Consider the following 26,795-nt stretch of genomic DNA (forward strand, 5'->3'; position numbering starts at 1 on the left):
GTGACGTTGCAGAGGATGATGCTTCATTAAGAAGATTTCACTGCTAAGGGATGGGTTTGTCTGCTGAATCCACTTTCTTTGGTGTTTCCACAGAATGGCCCCAAAACATCCTTCCTGCAATTTCTGTAATATATTCACAGTGTGATCCTCTAGGCACAGAACACTATAGCGTATGTGTAGGAGAGATGATCCCTTTCTCTGCTGAAACTTGTAGGGGAGAGGCTATAGCAGGAGCCAAGGACACTGACAGTCCTAAGAGGATACCCAGCACTGAGAAGAAGGAAAGGGTAGTAATTGATCAGTGAAAGTGTTACACTAGCTCTGGAAAGCTGCACGTGTATTGTCTTACATGTGAGATGTTTCACTACCCACTTCAGTGATTTTGGCATAATCAAGTGTCACAATGAGGTAGGTGGCCTTGTAGGACCAGAGGAACAATTAACAATTTAAACTAGGCAGCATACGGTCATGCTTTTTCATGCGTGTGATGTTTGTGCTTCTTGGTATGAATAGCTCTATCTGCATTAGCGTAAAAACTTCAGGTAAATGAAACTTAACAAGCCTGATCTGTGTGTTGCTGTTCGGATAACTAAAGAAGTCTCCACAGTCCTTCCTGTTTTTCACAGACTTCATGTATCTGAATGTTGATTTGGATTGAGAATTTCTGTACTTCAATTTTTAATAAAACATAATTTCTGAGGACGTAATGCCTTGATTCTACTGTTAAATGCCTGTGATTTTATGTGTGATTTTATTTCATTTTTTGCCTCCTCTGCTTGATGATTGCGTTGTCATTAATCCCAGTGAGATACATTAACATCTTTTTAGTTGCATAAATCTAGACAACATCAAGCTAATGTTATTTCTTGAATTCTAGGTGGAGAGCATTTTTGTGTCAACTGTGACACAATTTATATAAGGTTAGCCCAGTTCTCCTATCAAAATGGATTTAATGCATCAGCATTACTTTTGGACTCAGCTGGCAACTTAACTGCCATCAGGTTTCAGTAGGAGTGATGAATCACCTTAATTTGAATTCCTTAATGAAATTATTGCATGTGTAGGAAAGTTCACTGCCCTTTAATAATAAGTATTGTTAATCAAGATCCTAGATAATCAGATTATTCACATAAATGTAATCAAAAGTTGTTCTGAGTTGTTTCAAGTTGTATTTTTAAAGCATTAAAAGTTTCACCTACCTCAGGTGTGCCAAAGCATGCCCAGCACAGAAGGTTGTAGCCTCCATGTAGTGTCTGAAGGTACCTTTGGTTGTTTTCTAGGTCCACAAATAATTACCTCTTTTTAAACTGTGACCTATTTTTTATTTCTTCATTTAGAATTGTGTATTTACTACTGTAATACATCTAGTTAAATATATGATGTGAGAACCTACGTAAAAGAGTCTTCAAGGATTTATTTAGTAGAGAAATTCTTATACTTGGACTGGATAGGGATGAAGAAACTGGCTGGGTTTTCACTGTGTCAGTGCCACAGCTCTTATTAAGCTATCTCGCTCCCTTGCCTTTCCTTCCTATGTGCAACCCCTATCACCCAAAAGTTGTTGAGATTTGATCCAGGCTCTTAGCTAGTGCATTCCCTTGGCCCAGGAGTTCTGGGTTATTGTTCCCTGTGGTTCCAGTGTGTTGTGGCATGAAATTCAGATGCTTTCCTCCAATCTGCTGTACATCCTGCTCTCCTGGTTGTCACAGATGTCTGTCTTTTCAGTTCGCTTACCGACATGTCTGAATTTTTATTTAAAATATTACCATCTGTGGCCAGCCTGGGACAGATGTTTGGCTTGGCAATACTCAGCACTTCGGAGGAAATCCCTACTCACCAGCTAGGTAGGAAACCTCTAGGTAAGTTAAGAGGATGCTGCTTCTGTTTTGCTGCTTTGTTTCTTATAGTTGAATATCCCCTTCAGTCCTCCAGGTGCCTTATTTATTTGTGTCATAATTTCTTTAAAACTTCTGGGTTTAGTCTCTTCTTCCTCGCTTATCTTTTTATTTACTTCGTAATCAAATCCCTGCAAGTAGGCTCAAAAGCTTTTTCTTTGGCTGTATTCTTGGTAACTTTTACCCTGCCAAGTATCACACCCCGTCTTTGGGATGAATTTTCAGTCATTCCAAAACTGGCTTCTTCAGTTTACCTTCCTTTTTGTCATATGGTTTTCAGTCCATCTCTTAGTTGTAGGTCTTTGTGGCCCCTGTTGGCTGGCAGAGGGGAAAAGTCAGGACATGCTCATGCAGCTTATTTTGTTTGCTTATGTGCTTGTGCATGTGTGCAGTGACATGCAGGCCCTGCCTGAAAGGAGGGGTTGTGCTGTGTACAGGCAGCTCCTTCCCGGGAGCAGGTTAAACTTAGACAGTCCTCAAGTCTGAGATTGTTGCAGTTTGCTTTCCATAAACCCTGTATATCCCATATAGCACACTGTGTGCCTTCTTGAGACCGACCTATGTTTCCAAGCAAAGAAAAACAATATGGGAGATTTTTGTGTCACTGGCTGGCTTCATTATGTAGTTACAACAGCCTTTCTGTGTCCAGCTATCATGTCTTTTGGTCTTTGGTCTTCTTTCTTCCTTTATCTGCCTGTACAGATGCTATCTATTGCATCAATTTAGTACTGCTGTAGGCCGCAGTCGGCACAGCTAAAGCTGCTGTCTAGGCTCTAATCGTTTGCTGCACGTTGTAATTGTTGTTTTGTGCTTCACTCCTCTTGCGTTCCTCACCATGCTGCTTTAATACACATGCTTCTGTAACTGCCATGACATGTTGACCAATTCCTTGGCTTCCTGCCCTACTACATCGAATTCCAATTTCTTCACTTTCCCTACAAGAACCAATATAGTGCTGTCATTGGGCAGATTTATCCTTTCCTGGCTGTACCTCTTCTTTTGTGTTGCTTTCCTTAATTTTCACATACTTCATGCTTTGCTGCAACTTTTATTTGGTTCTTTTGTCTCGTCCGAAAATCAGCATATGCTAGAAGTAACACTTTCTCCCTACTTACCTTTTCTCTTTACTCTCCCATCATTCAGCTGTCACTCCCTGTTAATAACTGGGGTTGCAAGTCCAAGACCAAGGCAGGAGGAAATGATGTTAATGCCAGTAACAGTCACTAAATCAGTGCTGTTCAAAATTTCAGCAAGCTTGTGTCTTTCTTCAAGGCCTCAGGGCGCTGTCACAGAAGATAATTTAACTATTTTTTATATTAATCTAACTAAAAACTTTTCTGAAGTGGCTTTTAGGAAGCTTACAACCCTTCTGTAATTGACTCATAAACTGGTTTAACTGCTAATGGATTAACTCCTTGTTCTGGGAGAACAGGATGGCTAACACCCACTTCTTAGTCTGTTCTCTATTTAGCTCAGAGTACAGATGGTTCTCTCTAAATGTGTGGGTTTAAAAGTCTTCCTAGAGCTGATATTGGGAAGCAAATTGGATGTTTTGAACTGTACATGGAGGACAGCTTCCATATTAATAGCAGAAAAAAGTCTGTATGATTTTTAAACTAGTAAGAAATGTTTAGATGTCTACTGACATGATCAAATCTTGCAGTTTATTTGAAGTGGGATGCATATGTACTGACAGTTGGTTTTTTCCTCATTTTAATAAAACAATTCTTTGCATTCTGTAGCTTTAATATCTGTAATATCTTGTTAAGATTGCATAAGCAGGGGTTGTGCTTGTTAGCTTTCGTTTGCTTTCTATATATTGTTGCTTGGCTTTGTATGAATATTTGTTCCTGTTTTGCTATAAAATATATTCAGTAAATACCTGGGAAGGAAATTGTTGCTCGAACCCAAACATCAACAGTCAGTTCCTCTTCCTCTGCTCTGTCCAAAGCAAACCACCATTAACAACCTTTTGTTAATAAGAATTGTGTGTGCAGGACAGAAATGTTGCATATACAGAGCTGTCTAGTTCAGGCTAAAAGCTAATCTGAGTGCTGCATGAGGCTGCAAAAACTGTAGGTCAGTTCAGGAGGGAACCTGTGTTCAGGATAACATGAGTTTAAGATCATGTTTAAATGTGTTGCTGAGCTGCAACTGTTCTGAACTCATCTGGAAATGGGGAAGAAAAGGCAGTACTTACGTGGGGTTGCAACTCTAATCTCTGAGTTTCAATGTTTCTGTTGTGATTCTGGTATGGAGGCTTTGGAGGGTATTGTAAAGGGAAAAATTAAAAGAGTTGCTTGCACAGCCGTGCTGTCCAGATTTCAGAAACCGAAATGCAGGTGGCTTTGAGTGTATAATGCGCCCTTTGTAGATGCATTTTGGAGCCAATGCGTCAAATGCTGTACAGCCTTTATTTTAAGGGAACGCACATTGAGTGAAATGCTGGTCCTGGGTGATGTTTTGCCATTTGTTTGAATGCGGCAGAATTTCATTTAGTGTCACAGAGTTTATGAATTGGTCATGTGAAGGAGTGAAGAGTAGCTCCAGTTGACTATTTATCCTGTCAGAGGGTAAGAAAAAAACAAACAACAAAACCCTAAACCCCCCCCTTAAACAAAGAACAGGGTATCCTCCAAAGAGCATAGGATATTGTCAGGGTTCCTAAAGGAGAATGGTTTTCCTGGAGGTTCATTCTACCAGTGTGAACAGTGGTCACTAGACACTACACAGAACTGTAACATTTTGTGTCTGAATAAGACATAAGGTGAAGGTGAACCAGGGCACATCACTGTGAGCAATTTACAGTATGTTAGAACTGCTTTTAGAGGAAGCTGGTCTGTTCACAGCACAAAAAGCATCCAGGTGAGAAGGATAGGAGGAAATATTTCTTTGGTACAAGCGGATCATTTCCAAAAGTCAAGGAATAGGTACTTTGGAAATCTTCTTTTACCTAGAGTTCACTTGCTGTTAGTGGCAATAATCGTTCGGCTTCAAATGTTCATCCCGAGGACAAGGGCTTGACTCAATACATGGATGCAGTATTTATAGCCTAATTATTCCCTGCGGACAGGGGCAAGGTAGAGAGTATGGATTGATTAAAGAAATTTTTAGGTGATTGGGACATAATTATGTTAGTATTTTTGGTGATGGAGGCAGAGTGTAATTTAAAACCAGGACTGAATAAATCATGAAAATGTTTGCCTTATTCAAGAAGAAACAGGCCACTTGATCAGCTTGTTGGCAAAAAAGGGTTGTGTGTTTATGTTAAATCCTGAATGAAGATCTGGTAGATTACTTTGTGGAAGTGGAGAGGAAGTTCAAGGTTTGTTTGAAGGTGCACTAACAGCAGTTCAAATGTAACCGAGTATGTCCAGTAGGACATAAGGAATTACGAGAGCAGTCATATGGTGACACACTGTCCTGGCCTACAGAAGTTTATGATTCAGGAATTTCTGAGCTAGGCACAGCATGTTAGTGCTTAGTAGTGGTAGGTGCAGGTACATTCAGGCAAAGCCCCTCTAAAGTACAGAATATGGTTGGTTTAGCAAGGCCCTGGTCACACACAGAGAATAAGAGGGAATATGAGGGAGGCCTGGAAACAGTTCTTGCTTGCAGTAGAAGACAGAAGTCAGCTCACTGATTTAAGAGCAGCTATCATGTACCAGCACAGACATGAGGTTAGCCAAGGTGCACATGGAAGTCCATCACACAGCATTACCTCAAAGTTCCTCATAAACCAGTGAGAATGAGTAAGGAGCTCAGCTCATGATGCAAGGCTGCACTAAAAGAAAAGAGCATTCAAGAGTGAACTGAATGTGAGAAGAAAAGAAGAAACACCACTTCTTTACTGTCAGACTAGAGACTGGAGTACTCTGTTATCAATCTGAAGATTAATAGCCTATTTTATGTGCCCTGAGAAGGCCATTCACAAAGTGAGACTGTTCAGAAGTGTTCCATTACCCCTAGAAAGCCAGGTACTTAGGGTATAGTGCCTATGTTGTAAGATAGGATCACAGAATCATAGAATAATTAGGATTGGAAAGGACCTTAAGATCATCAAGTTCCAACCCCCCTGCCATAGGCAGGGACACCTCACACTAAACCATGTCACCCAAGGCTCTGTACATCCTGGCCCTGAACACCTTCAGGAATGGAGCATTCACAACTTCCTTGGACAGCCCATTCCAGTGCCTGTCCACTCTAACAGTAAAGAATTTTTTCCTTACATCCAGTCTAAACTTCCCTGGTTAAGTTTTAACCCGTTACCCCTTGTCGTGCCACTACAGTCCCTAATGAAGAGTCCCTCCACAGCATCCTTATAGGTAAGATGACCTTACCAAACAAGTATTTTGCATGAGCCAAAGACACGTTGTTTTGATGACAGTTCTGACAAATCCGCCACAAAGTTTGCTTTTAAGTTGCTTTTAACTTCTCTGTCTGGTCAGGTTTACCACACAAAAGTACTGAGTGTTCAAGTAATAATTAGATCACTAGAGCAAGCAAGGAGGAAGTCTGTTGTCTTTGAAATGACGCAGAGAAGAACCCAAGCATAGCCAAAAACCACACATATGAGATGGGACAAAGCCTCTAGATAAAGAAATGAGAGGGTGAACAAGTGGAGGCTGGAAGCAGAAGGTTAATAAGATACATCGTTAGACTTGCCAAGCATTATGATTGATCCCAGGAACCCAATATGTATGTGAAAACAGTTAAAATACATGGATTATATACAGTGATAAAAAGCAAGATTGACTAGGAAAAAAGGTGGTGTTTTGTTTTTTTTTTCTGTGGAGTCGAAATGAGAAAATGGTCTGATTTGACAAACGAGAATGGAAATGGTGTGCTGTTCCCTACCTAGGGTTGAAACTGGGGGAAGAACTGAGCCTGACTAGGTACACTGGAAGTGATTTAGTCTGGAAGAACAGTAAATGCAGATACATGTTTTAAGAATAGCTGTGGCTGTTCTCATTTCTTGACTCTGTCCGGTTTTGCATTGGTTGTCCGTTCTGGCCCACAAGGATGCCGATGACACATATGCATAGAATCATAGAATCGTAGAATAGTTAGGGTTGGAAAGGACCTCAAGATCATCTAGTTCCAATCCCCCCGCCATGGGCAGGGACACCTCACACTAAAGCATCTCACCCAAGGCTACGTCCATCCTGGCCTTGAACACTGCCAGGGATGGAGCATTCACAACGTCCCTGGGCAACCCATTCCAGTGCCTCACCACCCTAACAGGAAAGAATTTCCTCCTTATATCCAATCTAAACTTCCCCTGTTTAAGTTTTAACCCGTTACCCCTTGTCCTGTCACTACAGTCCCTAATGAAGAGTCCCTCCCCAGCATCCCTATAGGCCCCCTTCAGATACTGGAAGGCTGCTATGAGGTCTCCACGCAGCCTTCTCTTCTCCAGGCTGAACAGCCCCAACTTCCTCAGCCTCTCTTCATACGGGAGGTGCTCCAGTCCCCTGATCATCCTTGTGGCCCTTCTCTGGACTTGTTCCAACAGTTCCATGTCTTTTTTACGCTGAGGACACCAGAACTGCACACAATGCTCCAGGTGAGGTCTCAAAACTAACCCCAAACTAATCAGAAAGCCTATAATTTTTTAAGTAATTTTTGATGTTCCAAGGCAGGGGTGTGGAACACCCACAGCCTTGGATCGTCATGCCTGGCTTAGAGTGTGATTGTGTAGGGGCCGTCTCAGAGACTACAGCCTACAGCTCTTGGTTGGCAGCCCTGAGGCAGAGGGAATGCCTGTGCTGTCAGATGTGAGCTGCTTAGTCTTTGCTGAAATATCTTTTCTTTTTCAAAACCTCTCCCTGCCTCCCTCTCAACTTCTGTAATTATGTAGTTTCAAGACAAGAGGGCATGCTTATGATGTGTTTGGGTTTGAGGTTTTCTTTTGCCCTCTGGGAATTTTCCATAGCTTATTTACTCTGGTGAAGGTTTGGTCATGAACCACATTGAAAACTGAAATGTCTTGTTCCTTGAAACCTGTTAATTTTATAAACCACAGACAAAATATGGTGAGGCAGCTGCATTGAGAGTTTTCCCATATGACCCAGCAGTAACCTTAGCCCAGCCCAGCCAGGCTAGCTTCAAGGGATGGCTCACCCTGCCACAGCTGTGCTTGAGACAGCTAATGATCAGAAACTACCAGTTGGGCAGAAGAGATTGTAGCAGCCACCAGACATTTTTCCTGTGGGGCTTGATGAGTTGACTCGTAATTCTTGAATAGTCTTGATTACCTTGGCTTTTTTTTTATTATCCTAGTACACGTATGTTAAATTAGCTCTGCAGAAGATTAGAGCAAAGGCATGTTGTTTTTACTGGCTTTATTCACTGCTTCCCAGCATGTCTCCACCCCCAAAGATTATACCTTCATTATACATTTATTTTTGTATGTATTTTCATCTAATCCAGATATGAACTGTCAGTCTTAATAATGTGATACCACGTGGCAGAACTGAGGCATCATTTTATCATCTTTGAGTAGCTGTCATTTTGTTCTAGCTCTTTTTCTGCTTGCCAATTAAAGCCAGTATTTTGGTACCAGGTTGGAAGAGGAGGAGTGTTAATTTAGCTAGCAACTTTCCCATGACTGAACAAGAGCAGCTCTAGGATTACAGTTTCCTGCAGCTAATGAGTGTATACTAACATGAGTCAACCAGACCTGTGCCTTGATGAATTTTATTGTCTCTCCCTATAATGCTCAGTAAAATATAAGAACCAAAATGAGCCCTGCTCCAGACATAACCTTCCTTCCTCAAAACTGTAGGTCTTCAGTCTTTTGCCTGCCTTCTCCAACATCCGTAATCTCCCCTTTTAAACTACCTGAAAGGCTTGGGATACAGTTTACGTCGTTGTCTGTTTCCTGTTTTCCCACATTTTGTTTCGTTCAAGGTTGCTTTTGCTTTTCTTATTCCAACTGCACAAAAGAAAGGTCTTACTCTTAAGTCATCATGACTGCATGAGAACAGCTGTGTATTTTTTGTTTTCTTTTGCTTTGTTTTTTCCCTGGAGAACATAGAAAATACCCTACTGTGTTAAATGCCCCCTCTAGTCTAGCTTAGTACTGTTTCTATTATTTGATGGTGAGTAATACTTCAAATATGGTATGATTGCTCCAGTGTTATATGCTTCTCAATCAGCAATTTGGGTTTTCCTTAGCTGGAGGAGGCTTCTGGACCATTAAGCCTTAATAGCTGTCTACAAACCTACACTCCATGAGCTCGTGTAGTCCTGGTTTGAATCCATGTATTCTTTTGGCCTCCACAAGGTCGCATAGCAGTAAGTTTTGCAACTTCAGTAGGCACTGTGTGGAAGAAGTACTTCCTTTTGTTTATTTTAAACCTGCTCTCTAGTGATTTCATTATGTGCCACTTCTTATTTTGTGAGGAAATGTTCTTCAGACCATCCATGACTTTGCAAGCTGTTCATGGATGTATAACTTGTTTCCAAGATGGAGTGAACAAACCCGAGAGTGCTGTGAGAGGTTAGATGTCATCATGTTATTCTTCTCCATGTGTTTGGTAGAGCACATACAAATTGAGCACCCAACAATTTACATTGCTGTGTTCTCTCTGGTCAGCTAATGATACTGTTTGTCTTTGCTGGCAGTCTCTTGCTGACAGTCGATGTGTTAATGACAGAGGACTATCCACCAAAACCATAAAAATTTGTGGCAATATTAGAATAGATCTTATCATTGTATGTGTGTATAATTAGGGTACGCGTAGTTTTTTGTGTGTGGATAACTTCATGCTTTCTGTCATTCTTTCCATCATTCCCTCATACTTTTTTTCCGTCATTCAAATTCATCTGTGATTTGATTGTGTAGTGGTTTATAAACTTTCCATATCCTCAAGTGTAGATCATGATGTCTGGGATGACTTTTGATTGTCTGCATATTCTTGAAAGGACTGCTTTTATTAAAACAGTACTCATACCTAGGTTCACACAGTCCTAGAAGGACACAAAGATTGAAGATCACACTATCTAGATAATACCTCCTGTGATACAAAACTGATTCCTGTGTTGGTGCAGAATATCAATTTTTTTTCCTCCCTTTGTGAGAGTAAGAAATAGGTCTCTACTTAAACTGCATTTGAAGTCCACATCATATGTTACCAAATAACTTGCTGTGTGAATAAAATTGTGGAGCACTATCTGTTACTGAATTTTAATCCGTTGATTTTTTACTGGGTTTTTTTTTGTGCATCGAAGTTGGTGTCACTGAAAGCAGTGAAATGGGTATTACTTCTTTTGCTGATCTTGTAGCACCCTGATGTTTGCCAGAAATTTTGCACTGTGGGTATAGTATTACTTATTTGCCGAAACAGCTTCAGAGATCGTTTTCACCAAAATTTTCCAGTTGTATAAATACACCAGCCCAAGAGGTTTACCTGTTGGAAGCAGAAGGAGAGTCCTCTGCTTCTGGCATCTGGCTTGTCTGCCTTTGTTTCCAATTGGTGCTTCATTCCTCATTAGGTTTTAAGTTGTGAAACATGAAATATTTTTCATTTTGAGGTTGTGATAGTTTTTTTCTTTTTTTCCCAGAGATGTTAAAATGAGAGTGCCAGAGAGCAGATTTCTCACCATGGCTTGAAGCAAAGCCCAGTTTGTTTCATTTTGTCCCTCCAGTGTCTCTTTGACTTCTTCAGTGCAGAGCTGCTGAATGTGTTTCTTCAGTTTGCTACTTAAAAGTTTTATGAAGAAAGCTGGCTGTGTCATAACTGTTTCCTGATCCATAGTTAACTCACCTTTACAAATATGCCCATGCCAAATTTTACCAAGAGCACTGAGGCCTTCATGAATACGATTCTGAGAAATTACTTGACTACTGCTGGGATCCATCTGTTTGGATTTTTTAGTCTTTTGTTACAGAAGTAAATTCTGATTGTTTTTTTCCTTTTGGTGAATAAGTTGTCAGAGGTTCTACAGTGCTGACAGCTCACATCTTGACAGCAGACTCTTACTTCATGAACCTTAACTTGTACTTGCATAATAAGAATCCTTCAATTTAAGAGTTCTCTGTAATTTAACAGTATTTTTGACCTCGTTAAAGTTAGTATTTCAGGCCAAAATGTGTTTTGAAGTTTAGGTATAAATTAAAGGCTTGTGCATAGTGACATTTCAATTCCCTAGTGTAAAGTGTTAGGAAGAGGAATAGGATGAGAATGAATTGCTTTTATTTTCACTCCAGCTTCCTCCCATTTCATTAATTTGTTTGTCTGAATTTTCTTCTTTTCTAGAGTTTTAGAGTGCCAAGGGCTGCCCATTGTGAACGGGCAATGTGATCCGTATGCCACTGTTACCTTAGCAGGACCCTCCAGGCAAGTATTGCACATGCAAGAGCTTCCATTTTATAAGGAAAGCAACCAGGTTCCTGATTCCTTTGTCTAGTGGAAATCTGCATCCTCGGATGGACAGATGGGAGTACTTAGACAACACTAGAATATATTAAGTGTTGGTGTGTGCATGTACGAACTACGGAATTGTACTAGAGTAAGCAATTTGAGGCTTGTTTCAGGTTTGATTTATGTAAGTCTGAATAATCTCTGAATAATTTGAATATCCTGGAGTATGTAATTTGTGGTTAGGCTTAATTTGTGCATCTTCTCACCTCACAGTTGGAGACCAGGTTTTGAGCAAATTTATTTCCTATTTTGGGCAGGGGCAGAAGAGAAAGCTGAATACATCAACATCATGCAGAGTATGCACGTTTGTGTGTGAATATTTGAGTCTTTTAACTTTGTAGGTGTGGTAAATTAATGTGTATGTTGAAAACCCTAGGTGTCTTAACCCTGTAATTTGATACATGCGGATATAATAACATGAATAAAACTGGAATGAGCTTTTAGTAATGCCATTATGCATACTAATCTTCAGTTTAAATTTGGGATTAAATTTTCTTGTTCTGTTATAAAAATTTCCCATGTTGTCAGATGTCACTCTTTTATTTCTGGTTATTTAGAGTCATCTTTCATGTCTGTGCTATATTAGAAACAAAACAGCTCTGCTGTGACCTCAGAGAATCAGATTTGGTAGCATGGGTTATTTGTAATGTTTTACTGAAATAGTTTTATTGAAAGTACTGTAAATTAGATGCATTCTTGACAAATTCTTACCTTGCATACAGAGGAGTCTTTGACCAGTCTATGACCAGAATATAGAGCAGTCAGTCTGTATTCTTCATCTTTGTCTAGGTGTGTTGTTCATTATCTTCATTAATGAGCTGTGCATCTGAGTTGTATGTGTTGATGTTTTAAGCCTCTAACTTGTTTCAGATGGTACTGGGTGGCTATTACTGATACTGTAAGGAGATTTTTTGACTAACCCTTGTATCCTTGAATGTCCAAACTTACGTTTGTCTGCTTCCCTCTGCCTGCGAGTCTGGCTGTGTATGACAACTGATAATGAATTTCCCTTCAGAATAAGCAGCACAGCCTCATCCTATTACTATCTGTTTTTTGGTGGGGGGAGAAGGCTTGCCTCCTATCTCCAGCAAGCAGCATGCAGCTTATTCCCATTGACTGCTTTGTAATTGCCCAATAATTGTGCTTGCTTTAATCGCCTCCTGTTCTACATCCTGCTTCCCAGTCCTTTCCCAGATGGGCTTATCAGTGAAGAGGTTGATTGGCAAGTGTGACTGGGATAGGCAATCTGCCCTACGTCCTGGAGGCGATTAGGCTCTCTGATCTCTCAGCTCCTCCTAGGAACAGTGGGATATTCTTAATCTGTACATCATTCTCCTCTCTGAACTTTTCAATACCTCTCCTTTTAGAGTAGTAAAGCTGCTTTATTTTGCTGTATTTATGCAATGCCAAGCATAAAAATTTCACCAAATGTGCTGCTGTTTATTGTGTGATTTCTACTTAGAGAGCTATCAGACTTCCTGACCAAAACTGTTTCTAAGCCTCTATTATAGATGGGAAAACATTGTATGCTGGTGGATGGACCCATTCAAGACGCAGGAAGCCTGTGGCAGCACTGGGAATTAAACCCAACTTTACTTGACCTCTGTAAAAGAATACATAGAATAGTCCAGTTACTATAAACAGTTACAGCCTATCTTAAGCAGCTTTGCTGAATGAGAAATGAGGGATAGATTCTGGAATGAAATGATTAGTAGGTCAGTTTTCCACATGGCTGATGTGCCTCTCTGTCTGTGTCTGTTTTATCTATGCCTGCAGAGCTGTAGGGGAAGATTGGTGACACAAGGACAACACAGAGCTTTTCACTTGTAGGTAATGAGAACATATCAAGCATAGGATCAAAACATTTGGAAATCATCAAACAGCTGTTGGCTGGCCTGTGAGAAATGCATTGGCTGGCTCTAGCCCAGTCTCAAGCAGTTTGATGTCCGCATTCTAAAAGGCGGGCGTGGGTGGATGGAGCTGCCCACAGAGGATGAATGGGCAGTACTGAACTTTGTCAGGCCTATTGCCCAGGGAGTGCTTTGAAAGAGGTCTGCCATGTCTTGTTCCTGCAGAGCAGTAGAAATTGAGAGACTTAATCCTACAGAGCTCAGCACTACTCATAATAATAACAGCAGAACATTAACTAAGTGCTCTTGGGGTTTCAGGGAAAAGGCTGGTAATACAGCAATAAAAATACTCTTACTGAGGAAATGGTTCTGGGTGGTTTTGGTTATTTCACACCACTGAGAAGCATTCACTGATTCCTCAGGCCAGGATTATAAAACATAAACCACAGAAATAGCTATTTGTTGGTCTTCCTGTCTCCTGTGCTGTTAGGGTATGAGGAATTTTTTGAGTCACATCAAGACTGAGATTGTCCCCCAAATGTTGCTCCTCAGGGCCTCATTCTTGCCAGTTGCTTTGTACAGATATAAGATTCTGCTGGACGAAGTGAGTGATGGAATCAAGAACTTGTGTTTAAGAGAGCATAAAAAACTGTGATTACTGCCACTTCAGAGAAACAAGCATGCAGTGAATCTCTCTATTAAATGTGTGCGAATGTGTATTCCTTACTGTGCTGGAGCCATGTGGCATTCTAGCTTTACCAGATAAATTAAGTGGATGACTATTTGTTCCTCAGTCACCCTGTTGTAGGATCACACGTCTGCTGATGTTGTTTCTTACCCTATTTTTTTCTTTCTTTCCTTAATTCAGATCAGAAGCCAAAAAGACTAAAGTTAAAAAGAAGACCAACAATCCACATTTTGATGAAGTGTTTTATTTTGAGGTTGGTATTTCAAAGGAACTGGTGATAAGCTGAAATACTATACTGTAGATAGTTGGCACAGTATCCTGCTCCATGTTGTGCCAGCTGTCTTCTTTGAAGACTGTTTCAAAGCATGGTGCAGGGGAAAGAAGTACCCAGGATTAGACGCGCCGTCTGCTGAGGGAGCAGGATATTGCTTCAGCTCAGATACTATGCAGGAAAACCGTCAAGGTGCACTTCTGAGCAGCAGCCTTTGTGCTCTATGGCAACTCACCCAAGAAGAGTTTTGAAAAAGAACAGTTAAAAATGGGATATAAAAATAAAACAACAACAACAATCTTTTCTAGCCTTTGTTTTTATAGCTGCTCCACCCTGTGATTCCCAGTCACTGGGAGGAAGGTTATGTCCTAGGGATACTGAAAACTGTAGAGGAAAAATACACTTAAACTGGATGTTCTGGCTGTCTACCAGTCTGCTGCAATACCAGTGCCTTTTCTCCAAGTGGGTGAAACCTCTACAGCTTGATTTAATACAGAGCATTTTCAACAAGTCCAGTTAAAACGAAGTGTAACTTTCGTGAAAGTGCTTATTTAGGTTCTTTCTGGCAAGAGTAGCTGTAATTGTGGTGTGTCCGTACATATATGTGCATGTGTTTATAATTTTGATACCTCTGGAAACTTTTAATTCTGTCTTCTAAAGTATGTGAATTTTTTCTTTTTCCCTGGGACATCTTAGTCCTGATCTGCGTTTAACTGTTCTATTTCAGTAGACACCTATCAGTGTAGAACATATCAGGCATAAGAAAGTTGATGAAAAGCCAGAGTGGTGCAGTGCAGGTGGCATATCATTGAAAAGCTTTTTCTGGCCATACGGCTTGCATCATTCAGGACACATTTGTGTTAGAAATTGTTGCTGACATAGGGGGGTGGCACCTTGGGATGTGGTTTTTCAAATCAGTTCGGGGCACAGGCGGCCACATCAGGAAGGAGAGCTGGGGAGAGAGGAGCCATAAAAGTGCTGTTGCACTGTGCAGATCTAAAGTGCATGTATCATTCTTGGCAGGGCCACTGAGGGGTTTATTGCTGTCTTCCCCTCTTAAAAAAAAACAAAAAAAACCCCAAAAAAACAACCCCCAAAAAAGGTCATCTTTGTTTAGAAGCTGACAATTGTACCAAGTAATCTAAAGTCTGTTATACCAGCAGAAACATGGTCTTGTTGTTGAGCACTGTTGTTGTGTTTGGATTTGAGGAACAGATAGCAAGTTCTTCATTGGCAGGAGCACTTTCTCACTGCCCAGAGTGGTGGAAGCCCTGAGGCTCGCCCAGGATAGCTATCTAAGGTAATCATTCCTTTCCTAACCCAACACATCTCTTCTTAGGATGTAACTTCCCTGCAGACTTAACTTTAGCTAGCAGTGAGCCTGTGTGCCTGCTTGCTGACTTGGTGAGGCTCCGTAGGTGCTGCATGGGCATGGTTGGCAGGGGAGAGATCCCATGGTATCGATTGAGGCTGTCTAGGATTCAAGTCCCTCATCTGGCCTTTGCCAGTGTCACAAGAATGATGCTATATGTAATTAAACTAAACTGGGCTTCCTTATGTTTAACATAGGCAGTTCTCAGGGCATCTGTCAGTGAGAGCTTTTTAATGAGAATGTATGCCAGGAATTCAGACTGTAAAGCACAAAACTTCACCTGTCTGATTCCTCAGCCTTCTGTGCACTGCGGAAGCCGAGAACGTTTGGTATTTAAACACTGAACTTGGCAGGTGGTGCCATACTGGGAGAGGAAGGAAAGAAACAGAAAGCATCTTCCAGCTGGAGTTGTGGAGGGGGCTGGAGGCTTCCTTATCTTGCCTTTATACTGAGAGCTGGGTTGCGTGCAAGTATCAGAAGCAAAACCTGAACTCAAGCCCATGCCCCAGTTGTTCTGCTAACTCAGAGCAAAATGTTTTCTGTGCGGGTAAAAGCAGAGCTTGGAAAATGCCTGAATCAGCCAGAACTCTGAAACATAAACATACCCTAAGTGCAGAGAAAGCCATAGTAGATTTATGTCATTTTGAAAGCAGTTAGTATATATCATGCTAAATGTCTCAGAGGAACAAGGCTCAGTAGAACTGCTATGGCTGGGAAGTACATTCACTAATGAGACATGGGAAGACCTGTGGCTGGTGCGTGCTGATGGATCTGCGTAGATTCATACTGTTAGCAGCAGTGTCACTCATTGTTTCCAAACAATTTCATCACCTTTCCTGCAGTCTGCTAACACAGTGATCGCCCATGCCTCCAAGGAAGAAGCTGATCTGTAAAAGGCATCAAATGGCTGCTTTCCTTTCTATAACCAAATTTGATTTTCTAAAAGGAAAATAGCTTATAGTTCATTTGGGAAATCTAAGGGCTTATTTAAGGGGTGCTGTGAGCGAAACTTGCACCTGATGGCCAGGAGCCATTTTCACCACCACTCCAGCTGCAGTGTGGTGTTGGGACTCGGAGTTCTATATGCAGCTACAAGAAAATGGTCCTCTTATGGAAACCAAAGAAGGTAGTGCTGGGGACCTGTTTGCAAACCTGCATGTGCTGAAAAAAAAAATTACTGGGGTTGAACAGCTTGCCAGCTTTGCCTAAAGAAAGGAACCACCAGCACAGCAGAGTTGTGCCCCCTTCTTTGTAAAATGGTACATGGCAGCTTAGTTCAGCGCTGTGAACTAGGAGGTCCCTCATCTCCATCCTTGGAACGATGAACTTCATACAGCTATTTTTATAGCAGTACCACTCTTGAACTCTGTTAATATGCACACTAAGCAGTTATACAGGTGAACAGAGAAACCTAGTACATGCAGAGTCCACCAAAACTTCTCAGAAATGTGTTTCCTTAAAGGGATGTGCTGTAAGTTACACCTATGCTATAACATTTTTTTAACGACTCACGTTAGAGATAATAAAAGGCTTAAAATTTGCTTCCTTATTAAAAATTACAGCATTAGCTTCACAATAGTAGCAAAAAGTCATTTGCAGGTATGTAAGATAATTTCTTGAAGCCACAGTGACAGCAGTTGCAAGGGTGAAAAGATTTGTGCTAAGCTGCTGAAATTGCAGGCCGCATTTAAATCCCCCGTGCTCTTGGGGTTCCAGGTGCACTTGGTTCAGTTAGTCTAGAGCATTTGGTCTCCAGTGCTGCTAACATCTTTTAGTTTGTTTTTATGTATTGCTTTGAAAATGGTGCCTCCCTCACGCATACATACACACAGAAAAAAGGCTCTGTTGAGTGTCCTGTGCTTTGAGAGTCTCTTCTGGTTCCTCCCCACTTGTGCAGCTATATCTTTGCCTCCCTTGTTTGTACCATCTGCATCCGATGTGCAGTAGAAAACCAAGAGGTCAAGTTTACAATAAAAGACAGTTTTTGTGAGTGGGAAATATCAAGCTACAAGTATATTTAAACCTACACTAAATTTCAGCTTCTGTGTGCAACCAAGAGCTGAGCCCACACATCATACACACTTGCATTTGATCAGTTCCTGCTGTGGTTTCAGCTGGGTGGGGTAGCCTTTTTCTCAAGTTTCTGACACACTGTACAAAAATACAACCATCAAAGTCTTTTTATAATCCTGCTAGAAAACAAATGTTAAGAAATGCTTGTACAGAAACTTCTTTGCTAATGCTCTACACTTAACAGCTATCTTCCCATTATTTTCTGCCCATGCTTTGCTATCAGTCTCACAAATATGGTTGCTGAACTGTGCACCTGGTTCTATACTCTGATATGCATAATACATGCAAGCATCTCTTGGACAGTTGATCTGCTTGGTATTTCTTGGTATGAGCATGATAAATTGACTTCCAGGATATCAGGACAGGCAGAGCTTCCCAATTATAACTGGATAAAATGGTTTTAAGGATGGTTTTGTGTCAGCCCATCTCCACCTCGCTTCAGAGTGTCTCAGGCCATTACTCTGAAACATCAGTTGTACAGCTGTGTTTAAAACCCAGTTATTAATTGTTCGTTTATTTCCCTAGATGGATTATGAAAGTGGTACTCCTTTCCATGTTTTCTTTTCTTTTGTCAATGTAAACTCAAAGTACTGTAGTAATATTAAAGACATCCTTTCTCTGTAAAGACAGTATGGAGTGTCTGTTTACTTCTGGATATGACTGTGTAACCATCACTTTTGTATAGTCAGGAATGTGTTTAGTCACCATGTTTATTCAAGTGCCTGAATGTTTTCAAAACTAAGACTGAAGTCACTGCTGACAGTAAAAGGCTGTGATCTTCCAGAGCTTTGTACAAGTAACGTCAGAATGCATTTGTATCAGATCAAGTTGTTAAAGTTTCCTCCTTTCTATTAGGTTACAAGACCCAGTAGCTACAACAAGAAATCCCATTTTGATATTGAAGATGTTGATGAAGTTGACAAAATGGAGATTAGGTAATATAAAACATTTTATTCTAATAAATTTGTCTTCTAAAGTTATGTAACTTTGTAGTAGACTCAGTTTTCAAAGTGTCAGGCATGCTGATAAATCAAGATGAGTCTTTGTCGTTGTGTATGTTTGTTTACCTACACCATCTTGTAGAGTGTATCTGAATATGTGTGATGGTTGTGCTGTGGGAGAGATCCTTATTATTTTCCTTCATATCCTATATACGCTGTGGGTATACTAATCTGTGATTGTCATTAAGCTCAGCCTTTTCTGTCTGGGCTCCCCTTCCTTCCTTCTTCTCTCCTCCTTCCTTCCCTCCATCAGTTTCCCAAGAGAGCCCAGAAGCTCTGTGTTCCTCCCTGTTAGAGAGTGTTTTTTCTTTCATCTCTTAATTTTAGCAACCCATATAAGGTCCTTCTTCCCTGAAAGGAAACTCTTGAACTTGGAGTTTCTCTGGGACAGAGGCAGTTTCTCTTCTTTTTTGCCTGCCAGACTTTAACCCCTTCTTGCAGGGCTGGCTATGATAAATGTGAAATCCATTACTCAGGAAAGAAGCAACTCTTGATTTCAAAAACCAAAACAACCCCACCTCACCCCCTGCCACCCACTTGGTACTATTTTAAAATCTGCTGAGGTCTGTCAACAGTGTCTGTAGGTACAGGAAAATAGGAGGAGTGGAGAGAAAACAATAGGAGGTGCAAAACCTAAAGGTATCACATGCGTCATATCATCACAAACATTGAAACTTCAGAGACTTAAGCCATCTGGTGACGTGGGTGCACTGTAGCTGAAAACTACTGTATCTCCATAAGGTGGTAAGAAATTCCCCTCTCCTTTACTCTAGGATTTGGAAGAAGAAAGGTTGAGGGAGAATGGTGGCACCTCCTTCCTCCCCAGGTATTCCCACTGGAGAGGCAGTGAGGGCTTATTTTCCAAAACATTCCCTAGTACCTTTAGAAGCAAAGCTGGCTGTAAGGAAAGATGGGGAGACCCGGAAGGGGGAACAGTATTTACTCCTAGCAAGCAAGACACATCTGTGTTCGTGAATGAATGGGTGAGGGCTGTTCTAATTTGATGGTCAGCTGCTGGTTCATGTAGTCCGTTAGTGTGGTATTGCAGTGTTACAAGACCATTAATGAATTTAATTGCCATGGTTTTGTGAGACAGGAAAGGGAAACTATTTGTATGTGAGTGAGACAAGAGCTGTAGTTCGTTTCTCAGAGAACATCCATGTCAGGCAGTGCAAAGGTACCTGGCTTAAGGGCAGCTAATACAAAGGAGAGAAAGCAAAGGCCCAGGTTTAGTGCCATGCTGCTTCAGTGGTGTCAGTCTTGCAGCACAGCAGATGACCCAGTCCTAGCACCACACTAAAGTTCTCCAAAGCTTTGCATGATGCAGGCAGATACAAATTAACATGCCCCATATCCCACGGGATGTGTGTGATGGAATAGGCAACTGAACAATGTCTCGGGAGTCTCAGTCTAGTCTTTGTAACCATGAAACCTGGGCACACACTGGCTTTAAATGAAAGCTAGGATCCTGTCGTAATTTTGTCCCCTCTCTGGGAGGGGACCCTAGACATTGGTAGATAGTGGTTGCACATTGCTTAAATATTTCAGTTGATTCTTATTTTTTCTCTACTGGACTAAATGGAATTATACAGTTGTTTTACTTGCTAAGTATCATTTTCTGGAGAAATTACTGTCTGCAATGATAATGTATGTGGTACTCAGCTTCAGAAGATTATTTCATTCCTTAAAACCAACACATCACAGTGTGGTAAGGATGAATAGTTTGTGAGGAGCTTTACAAAATACTTGGGAAAAGATTAAGCACTTAAATAATAGACAAAAACAGATAAAGTATTAGTCTTGGTTGGGCAAACTCTTTGCTCAGAGGTTTTGTCCCCTATAGACACTGTGTTTTTGTTTCCATCTCAGGTTCCCCTTCCACCCCCGCTCACTTCCTCCAGTTTGTTTAGTCAGAGTTAGATTGCCCCCATGCCTTCTGGACAGATTGTACGATTTATGGGTTTGGGGGTTTGTTTTCTTTTTCTCTCCTGAGAAAAATACCATTCCACAGGGTAAAGAGGAGGCTTAATCTCTCATGGTTTCTCTCTAAAACTATGAAAGTTTCTCTTTTTGAGTGGGTGTAGGAAGTTGCAGGGCATATCAACACTTAGGGACCAGATGTTCTGGTGAATTTGTTGTTTCTCCTCCCCCTCTCTGCTGTTTCTTTCTTTCTGTGACTGAAGTCTGACCAGTTTCAAAAGAGCACTTGCCATAATTTTGCCTTTTAAAAGCTCAGGAAACAGTCATCTTCTAGAATTGGAGGTCTCTGTATTATGATTTTTAAAATGCTGCTATGCTTCGTACTCCTGAATGCACAAAACAATCATTTCAGAATTGGATGCCTGCTTTGCCTACTGTGTAGGATCTACCTTGGGTTGTTAGTTGCTCTTCTACAATCCTTTGCACTATTTTTTTTCTGTAACTTAAGTTGCTGTGGGGGAACACCTTTTGGCCGCGTATGTTTGAAAGTGTTATTTCTAGTGGGCATCTTGAAAGAATTTGAATAAACTAGTAGCCTGTAAATACTTGGTAAGATGTAAATTAGACTATGTGTAAATAAACTTCCCGAAAGATTCCTTTCCTCTTGAAGCCGCTTTTAGCTATCTGAATTAGTTAGCAACCTACCATCCAGACATGAAGAAAAGGGGAGAAAAGGTTGAATTTTCAAAGAAGCTTTTTTATCTTTGGGGGAATTCTTGCCCTGCAGAAATACTATAAAAATATCAGAGTCTGAAGAACTTTACTCAGCAGGCATGCAATATGAGCTGATGGTATGTCTACTATGAAACTTGATGCATGAAACACTGTTGAGAGGTACAAGGCTCAGAGGATTTAACATGCTGTCCTCTGCACTTGCATAAGGTAGGACAAACCTTTAGCTGGACTATCAACACCCATTCATTGATGAGCCTACTGTGAGTTGCTCAAGAATAGGAAGGTCATGTGAATATGTCCATGATTGGATGACTTTGCACCTAATGCAAATTGAAGTTGGTCTTCTAAAAATGTTTTATTATTGGAAAACCTGTATTTTTTTCCAAAATATTTCTCCCCTCCCCAAGTTTAAGGCACATTCAGACTGTCACTTAGCTGCAAAATTCTTATCTTTCTTTAAAATAAAAGTGCCTCTCGAAGGACACCTGAAATTATATACATAAAGAACTACCCTGGCATTTGAAACCTATGCTTCAAGGTGGGTATTGTAATTTTTATCTACGAATACCATGTTAGATACCAGTACTTTTACTTTGAAGCTCAATGCAGTTGTTTTACATCCTAATGTTGAAGAGCATGTAAAAGGGAAGAAAGTATTATCTAGAGACACATACACAGAGCTTCCCAAACATGAGGGACTGAGTGCCAGAAATTGTGTAGGCTTCAGTCAATAAACAGATTATATGGAGTGGTAGAACTGTCCTGAGCATCTGTACAGAACTGGTTTAGGTGCAACAAATTTGAATCTTCCCAGGAGCTAGAGCACTGGGAAGGACTGTATAGGCATTTAGCCTAACTCTGTAAAGATGCTGTTTAGCTGCTAGTAATCCCAGATTAGACCAGGACTAACAGTATGGAGTCCTTAAATATCTCTGCACCTTTTTTTTTTACGCTGGTGTCCATTTTATCCATATTTTTTCATTATCTGGGATAGGAAAACAGCCCTTTGAATCTTTATCAGTATGACTAGTGGAAGCAGTACAGGTAGGGGAGAGAGAGTCTAGATGATTTTTGTATACTGATGTTTCATGGAGGCGAATTGCAAGGCTCCAGCAATCTAGCTGAGGTAAGGTTGTCTCTTTACTGTTTAGAAATTATTGTAGTTTTGAGACTCATAGCCTTGAGGGGAAAAAAAAAAGACAGAATGTGAAACAAGTTTGGGATGATTTGGTTTTATTTTTTTTTTAATTTATTATGAATCTTTAAAAATAATTTGTTTTTATTACAGAGTTGATCTCTGGAATGCCAGTAACTTGAAGTTTGGAGACGAGTTTCTAGGAGAACTGAGACTTCCTCTGAAATTTCTCCGACAGTCTAGTTCTTACGAAGCATGGTATTTGACATTTTTATTTTGGAGAATAAGTAGAAACATATGTCTGCTATGAAGACTAAGAGTAATTACTGTTAGGTGATAAAGTTTAAATGGATTTAATTTGTATCTTTTTTTGTAAGCAAGCCAAAGTAATCTTAGCAAATGTAAGAACACGAAGTTTTGATGGTGTGATTAGAGATTTTGGTCTGCGTCTGTATTGCATGTGGGAGTTCTAATATGTTGGCTTTGTGATATTATTTACTGCAGTTCATCAGTAGTGCCATAGTTTTAGTGTGTGGGGTTTTAACCATATCTGCATAAAACTTTATGATCAGAACTTCCCATCTTGCACTTGGTGCAAAGCAAACTGGCAAATTGAAAAAGTCTGATTGAGAACTCTTCAAGAATTTGATACATATGCAAACATTGTATGTATCTGTACATTTTATATATGTTCATGTGCAACCCAAGATTATCTCATGTTTCAGAACAAACTTTCTGTCTTATTTTTTTGTATATCAGGTATTTCCTGCAGCCTAGAGATAATGGTAACAAGTCATTGAAACCTGATGACCTCGGTTCCTTAAGGTTAAATGTGGTTTACACTGAGGACCATGTTTTTTCCTCAGACTATTATAGTCCACTTAGAGACATCCTGCTAAAATCTGCAGATGTTGAGGTAATTTGCTTGCACTGCTTGTTGTTTACCTGCAGATCATCCTTACAGAGGTGTCTAAATGTTTGTCACTGTCTTGCTGGCACCATAGCTGTGTAATTACCAGAGACTTCAGCTTCTTCCTTTCAGACCTGAGGGCCTTGTTAAGCTCTGCATATACTTGGTGCTTGTTTTCTCCCTGCAGAGATCTTTATCTGCATGCAGTATGGTGGGTAAAGGCACACCCAGGAACACCAGTGGTTTTAGCAGCAGCATAGTCTCTGTGGCTAATTTTACATGTGAAAATGCAAAGTAAATTTCAGTTTGATCAATTGGTTTTCCTTTACTGGAGAGGAACAATTTACTTGTATAATTAAAAAAACCCAAAACAAACCGAACAAACCAAAAAATAATCCTGAAATCTCAGAGGATTGTACCATATGTGACATTATATATACTTTTAAGCACTTGTAACAGTGCTTTTATATTTTCAGTACAAGAATTGGGTTCTATACTTACTGAGGCTTGAAATTGAGAAGGATTAAAGTTCTTCCTCTTCACTTGCTTCCCAGGCAACAGTGACATTCAGTGGAAAGACAGTTATTAAAAATGGAGGGGGGAGAAAAAGAGACTGTACTGTAGCAGTTTTTAAATTGCTGCCATCTTGCGATCAGAACTTACAGCCAACAAAAACTGGAATGCGATGCCCACCCATGTTATGTATGGGCACGTTTGGGTAACCGGCTGTTGCAACTGTTGTGTTGGGTTTTGCATTAAGGAGCTAATGGGAGAAGAAAGAAAGGATGCTTATTCTGGAAAGATCTCTCAAAGTTTTTCTTTCCATTGTTCAGCCTGTTTCAGCATCAGCTGCACACATTTTGGGTGAAGTTTGCAGAGAAAAACAGGAAGCAGCCATACCTCTGGTCAGGCTTTTCTTACACTATGGCAGAATTGTGCCTTTCATAAGTGCTATTGCAAATGCTGAAGTGAAGAGAACTCAGTAAGTACCAAAACCCAAGTTGCTATCATACCTACTTTATGTTGGCTAGTGTTAGAATCCTCCACTCTAGAATTACGTGTAATTTTAAAAGAAAATGTTAAAGTTGTTTCTGTTTCTTCCAGCTGAGCGGCAGAACTCTTTATAAATTATTTCACTGCTCTGAAGATCTGGTATGTTTGATTTTTAGGAGGAATTCCCATCATGTTTTGCAAAATCTACTTGCAAGACTATTGTAAGGTCTGAGAGCAGGGGTTTTCACTCTTCTCAGTTGTAATTACATTTGATGATAGCTGTGAAATACTACATTACCTTCAGCTGTTCTTATGAAATAATTTCAGTTTCATAGTGTGCTAATAAATCATCTAGTGCTGAGTAAAAGTGTTGAATTTGTGAAAAAAAAAAAAGGACAAGTTTCCTTCTAATCATGAATATTTAAGGCAAGCTGTGTGTGTCTAATCTTTCCAATTGGAAGGCTGAGGAACAAATGTGGGGTTGGATCTGGCAATAGATAGCAGAAAACAAGTTGTTTTTTTCTGGTCACTTCTTGTAAGTATGTTTGTTTGGCTTAGTGTTGGACTGACAGTTCAGTAGTGTAAGATCTAGATTCTTTAGGACCAGCCAGGTCCTAAAGAACATTTCTTGCTACAAGCTTTGTGCCTATGTAGTCGTGTTCCTGGCTGATGGTAGAAGAGACAATAGAGAATCAAGGGGAATGACAGATGTTAATGCTAAAGTAACAGCTTCCTCAGCACAAAATAAAATCTTTGTGTGGGCTGACTTTTTTTTCCAGAATGTCTGAGGGATAAAGTGTTTTCCTTCCTTAGGTAGGTGTATTTTTTCTGTGCTGCAGGTTGCCTGAAATAGCTTGATTGCTGCAGTATGAGGAAATCTGCTGCTCCCTAGCCAGTCATGTTGCTGTGATAAAACAGCAAAGATGGTGTTTGGTTTCAGGGCTTTCTGGCATTTATAACAGGCAATGAGCTTAGATTTTTATGAAACAAAATGATGAATCCAGCAAAGTCATTCATCCTGTTATTAACTGCTTATAAATGGGCACAACTGTTTATAAGAACAAGCAGATAACTTCATATCCAAGCTTGATCTGCTGTCAGTAGGCACAGGATTTGATCATATAAGTTGTAGATGAGATTGTTGATGCTGCATAACGTAAATTGCTATACAAGGAATTGTAGGTACAAAATGAGTCTGAAATTGCTTGCATTTTGAAAATGTAAGAAATTCTAAAATAAAAAATAAATACACATGTTTCAGAAAAAACAGAGTCTGCTTGGCAGGCTTAGTTCTCAGCGCAGAATTGGGATCCGCACTGTGTTTAATAGTATTACCACAGAACAGTGCTGTAAGTCACTTAGAAGAGATGGCCATATCATTGGAGCCAGTGTTCCTTCTCCCTTGCCAGTTTACAAGCATTTATTTTGTAGGGAAAAGTAGTAGTGTAATGTCCAGTGTTGTGGGGACTAAAATCACTACCTCCTTCCCTTACTCAAATTAATGCTGTTCTGTAGCACATGAAAACAAGTGTGTTTTCCCTCATTTATACTGTAAACCCTTTTGATCTGAGCCTATAAGTTGCCGTGTGTTTAAATGGCACACTGAGCACACAGCACTGATACAAAGAAGGAAATCTGTAGTCCCTCTGGACTTAACCATGACTACTGCTTTTTTGTTATAACCTGGAAGTGCAGTAAATGCTACATGACTTCATTTGATGGCAGGCTGGTGTCAAAGGGAATATTTGGTTGTGCATTCAAACCCAAATTTCTGCCACTTTTCAGTTCCATATATTAGCAGTTTATTACAAAGAGACTAAATTACAGAAAATTGTTCTCTTCCAGAGATCCAAACACCATTTTCAGAGGAAACTCATTAACTTCTAAGTGCATTGATGAGACAATGAAACTGGCAGGGATGCATTATCTGCAAGTTACACTAAAGCCAATTATAGATGAGGTAAGAGCAGTTTAGACTGTTTATTTGATAAAATGTCGCTGTAAAAGGTCCTCAGGGAGCAGATGCTTTTTATTCCTTTCTGGTTTAGGTGACTTTGTGGAAATAATGCTGAAGAGCCTGTTCGTACGTTAAAATCCTGTATGTTTAGCCACAGCTGAGTCACCCAATTCAGGAACAGTTGGGTTGTATTAAAGGAAAAGGAAAGCTTTCATTTATTTAATTACTCTGTTTTGTAAAATCTAACATTTATCATTTCTGAGAAAATATTAAAGTAATAACTTAGATGAATAAAGAGTATCTACAGCAGAAAGCTGCTGTGAAGCTATAAGTAATACGTTTCAGCCTGTGGGTATAAAGGAATAAAATTATTCCTAGATAACTGTGTATGTGATGCATGTATTGTAACAATGGTTTATTATCTATCCAGTCCAGAATTGGTGTGAGTATTTTAGTGCTGCAATTGGACAGTACATTCAGACCACAGACTTCCTTTAAATGATTTGACAGTTTCTTCAGCTGTTGTTTTAATGTTTCATCAGAAAATGTCAAGTTGTTAAAGAATAT

At 40.1% G+C, this 26,795-nt stretch overlaps 1 protein-coding gene across 3 annotated transcripts in view; it reads left to right on the forward strand.

The window, feature by feature from the left end:
• The window catches only part of RASA3 (RAS p21 protein activator 3), a 178,008-nt gene that overhangs the window by 133,548 nt on the left and 17,665 nt on the right, over positions 1-26,795 (forward strand). For 2 of the 3 annotated variants that reach the window (XM_065677862.1, XM_065677861.1), the window contains 7 exons: positions 11,159-11,239; positions 14,042-14,114; positions 18,433-18,512; positions 22,522-22,626; positions 23,128-23,284; positions 24,112-24,260; positions 26,117-26,231. In XM_065677862.1, coding sequence (XP_065533934.1) covers positions 11,159-11,239; positions 14,042-14,114; positions 18,433-18,512; positions 22,522-22,626; positions 23,128-23,284; positions 24,112-24,260; positions 26,117-26,231 — 760 coding nt within the window. Of the gene's footprint in view, positions 1-9,058; positions 9,400-11,158; positions 11,240-14,041; positions 14,115-18,432; positions 18,513-22,521; positions 22,627-23,127; positions 23,285-24,111; positions 24,261-26,116; positions 26,232-26,795 lie in introns of those variants that run through there. The other variant, XM_065677863.1, reaches the window with a different exon arrangement.

The sequence above is a fragment of the Lathamus discolor genome, chromosome 4 (genome assembly GCF_037157495.1).
Source record: "Lathamus discolor isolate bLatDis1 chromosome 4, bLatDis1.hap1, whole genome shotgun sequence".
Lineage (NCBI taxonomy): Eukaryota > Metazoa > Chordata > Aves > Psittaciformes > Psittacidae > Lathamus > Lathamus discolor.